At 40.0% G+C, this 2640-nt stretch overlaps 1 protein-coding gene across 1 annotated transcript; it reads left to right on the top strand.

Moving 5' to 3' along the window:
* The first annotated feature begins 550 nt into the window (after nt 1–550).
* On the top strand, nt 551–1192 carry LOC129890725 (uncharacterized). Its single transcript, XM_055966217.1, has one exon. The coding sequence runs from the start codon at nt 551–553 to the stop codon at nt 1190–1192; it is 642 nt and encodes a 213-aa protein (XP_055822192.1).
* The last annotated feature ends 1448 nt before the right edge of the window (nt 1193–2640 follow it).

The raw sequence follows: 2640 nt of genomic DNA on the forward strand, positions 1-2640 counted from the left end.
GGTATGAAGAAAGACATAGCTGAATCTGTAGTCAAGTGTCAGAACTGCCAACATGTGAAGTATGAGCACCAAAGACCTACAGATTTGTTGGAAAGAATGCCCATTCCTGAATGGAAGTGGGAGAATAGCCATGGATTTCGTGGTGGGACTTCCTAAGACCTTGGGAAAACATGACTCTATTTGGGTGGTGATTGACAGGTTAAAGAATTCAGCTTACTTTATTCCGGTTAGAGTGGATTACAATGCACAACAGTTGGCCAGAATTTATGTGAAGAAGATAGTAAGGCTACATGGGGTGCCCCTTTCTATCATTTCAGACCGTGGTACACAATTCACTTCTAAATTTTGGGGTAAGTTGCATGAAGAGTTAGGAACTCAACTCACTTTCAATACAGTTTTCTATCCACAGACAGAAGGGCAGTCAAAAAGGACTATCCAAGTGCTGGAAGATATGTTGAGGGCATGTGTGATAGACTTTGGGGGACATTGGGACAAGTTCTTGCCCTTGTGTGAGTTCTCCTACAACAATAGCTACCACACTACTATTGATATGGCACCATTCGAAGCCCTGTATGGGAGGGGATGTAGGTCTCCCATAGAATGGTTTGAAGTTGGAAAAGTGAAGCCATTGGGGGTTGACTTAGTGAGAGATGCTCAAGATAAAGTAAGAAGAATCAAAGCTAAGCTTCTAGCGGCCCAAAGTCGTCAGAAAGAGTATGTTGATCGCAAGGTGAGGGATATGACATTCGAGGCCGATGAGCAAGCACTTCTAAAAGTATCACCCATTAAAGGGGTGATGAGATTTGGCAAGAAGGGAAAACTCAGTCCTCGTTGCATTGGACAATTTAAAATTCTTGATTGTGTAAGGCCAATAGCGTATAGATTGGCTTTACCACCTAACTTGTCTGGGGTGCACTCGGTGTTCCATGTGTCTATGCTGAAAAAGTACCATGGGGATGATGACTACATCATTAAATGGGACTCAGTGTTATTAAGCAAGGAACTTCAGTATGAAGAAGAGCTAGTTGTCATTCTTGATCGTGATGTTCGGAAATTGAGGACTAAGGAGATCAACATGGTTAAAGTGCAATGGAAACATCATTCGGTAGATGAAACTACTTGGGAGACAGATAAAGACATGCGAGACAAGTATCCTCAATTGTTCGACAAACATGTACTACTCTATCTTTAATTTGGCCCTATTTTCCCTAGTTAGTCATTCAGGGATGAGTGATGGGTAAATTGATATTTATTGTAACAAAATTTTCCCATCGTTAGGGATAGGCTAATGGGAAAGGATTTTGGGCCAGAAAACTTTGGGTAGTAACTTTGGAAAATTTGAACCTAGGTCAGACTTGGACGAATTCTGAGTCAGGTGAACTCTAGGGTGATCAAGAGAATGATGGGGATAAAATCTATAATTTGATTGGACAGGATGATAGACAAGGTGATACAGATCATTTACAATTTCGGGAAATCACATTCGGGCCAGTAAAATTCTCGAAATCGAATTTGTCGTGAAGGGCATAATTTTAATGCATCTTTAGAAGGGGTATGTTGAGAAATGGGGGCGTGAAGCAAAAACTCCGAGCTCACTATTTCCGCATATCTCGCTAGAGTGGGGCCACCATAGTGGGATCTGTCCCGTCAGAGTGGGACTGTTGTGACTTAAATCGTGAAAAAGACCAGAAATGGTCTTTTCTACAACATTCAGTTTCTAAACCCCAAGAGGCGATCTAGGGCGATTTCAATTGATATTCCACGGATTTCTATGCTTCAGGTAAGGTTTTTACTCCTTAGATTCATACTTTGATTCCTAGAAACTAGAAGTATGGGTGATAATCATTGGGGAGGATTTGAACTGAAAATATATGGTGGAAAATAGCCCTAGGGTAACGTTAGGATCATGGGTTTGGTCTAGGGAGTGAAATTGTGTTATATTCCTTGATAGTTAGGCCATTGTATTGATCTTTGATATGTATTTAATGTTTTCTAGACCAAGAACGAGAAGAACGAACCCACAAAGGGAAGGCTCTTGCATTGTAAGGTTGTGAAAGCTTGAATTTGAAGTAGGTGATGGTCTAGTTTTCTGTGTTGTTTCATATACTTGTTAAATTGCTTTATTTTATGCATGTATGTATATGAATAGGGAAACATGCTAAATTATGTATGAAATGATCATTTGCTGGCCTGTTAATGTGATGAACTTGTTCTTGGTGGTATAAATGTTGTAAGCCTTAAATATTCTTGTGATTGTGATATCTTGGGATCAGATATCACATTTTGATATATAACTTAGATCGGGTGTCACGTTCCAACGCGTATTTGGATTGGGTGTCACGTTCCGACACAAAGTTGATTGTTTGTAGGTCCCTTGAGAGGATCATTGTGTGAAGTTATAGAATGTGGAAGACATTGAGTTGTGATATTAAGATGTTGTTGACTTATTTTGTATATGTATATGCCTATTGTGTTGAATTTACTTGTCTATGATTCGCTTACTGGCTAACCGTGTGATCCTACTAGTACACCATTTTTTTGTGTACTGATACTATTTTTGCTCTGCCATTTTATTGAGTACATGCCATATTCAACCGGCTGCGGAGAGACCTCGGTTAGAAGGGTAGAAGCCTATTCAGA

The sequence above is a fragment of the Solanum dulcamara genome, chromosome 5 (genome assembly GCF_947179165.1).
Source record: "Solanum dulcamara chromosome 5, daSolDulc1.2, whole genome shotgun sequence".
Classification (NCBI taxonomy): Eukaryota; Viridiplantae; Streptophyta; class Magnoliopsida; order Solanales; family Solanaceae; genus Solanum; species Solanum dulcamara.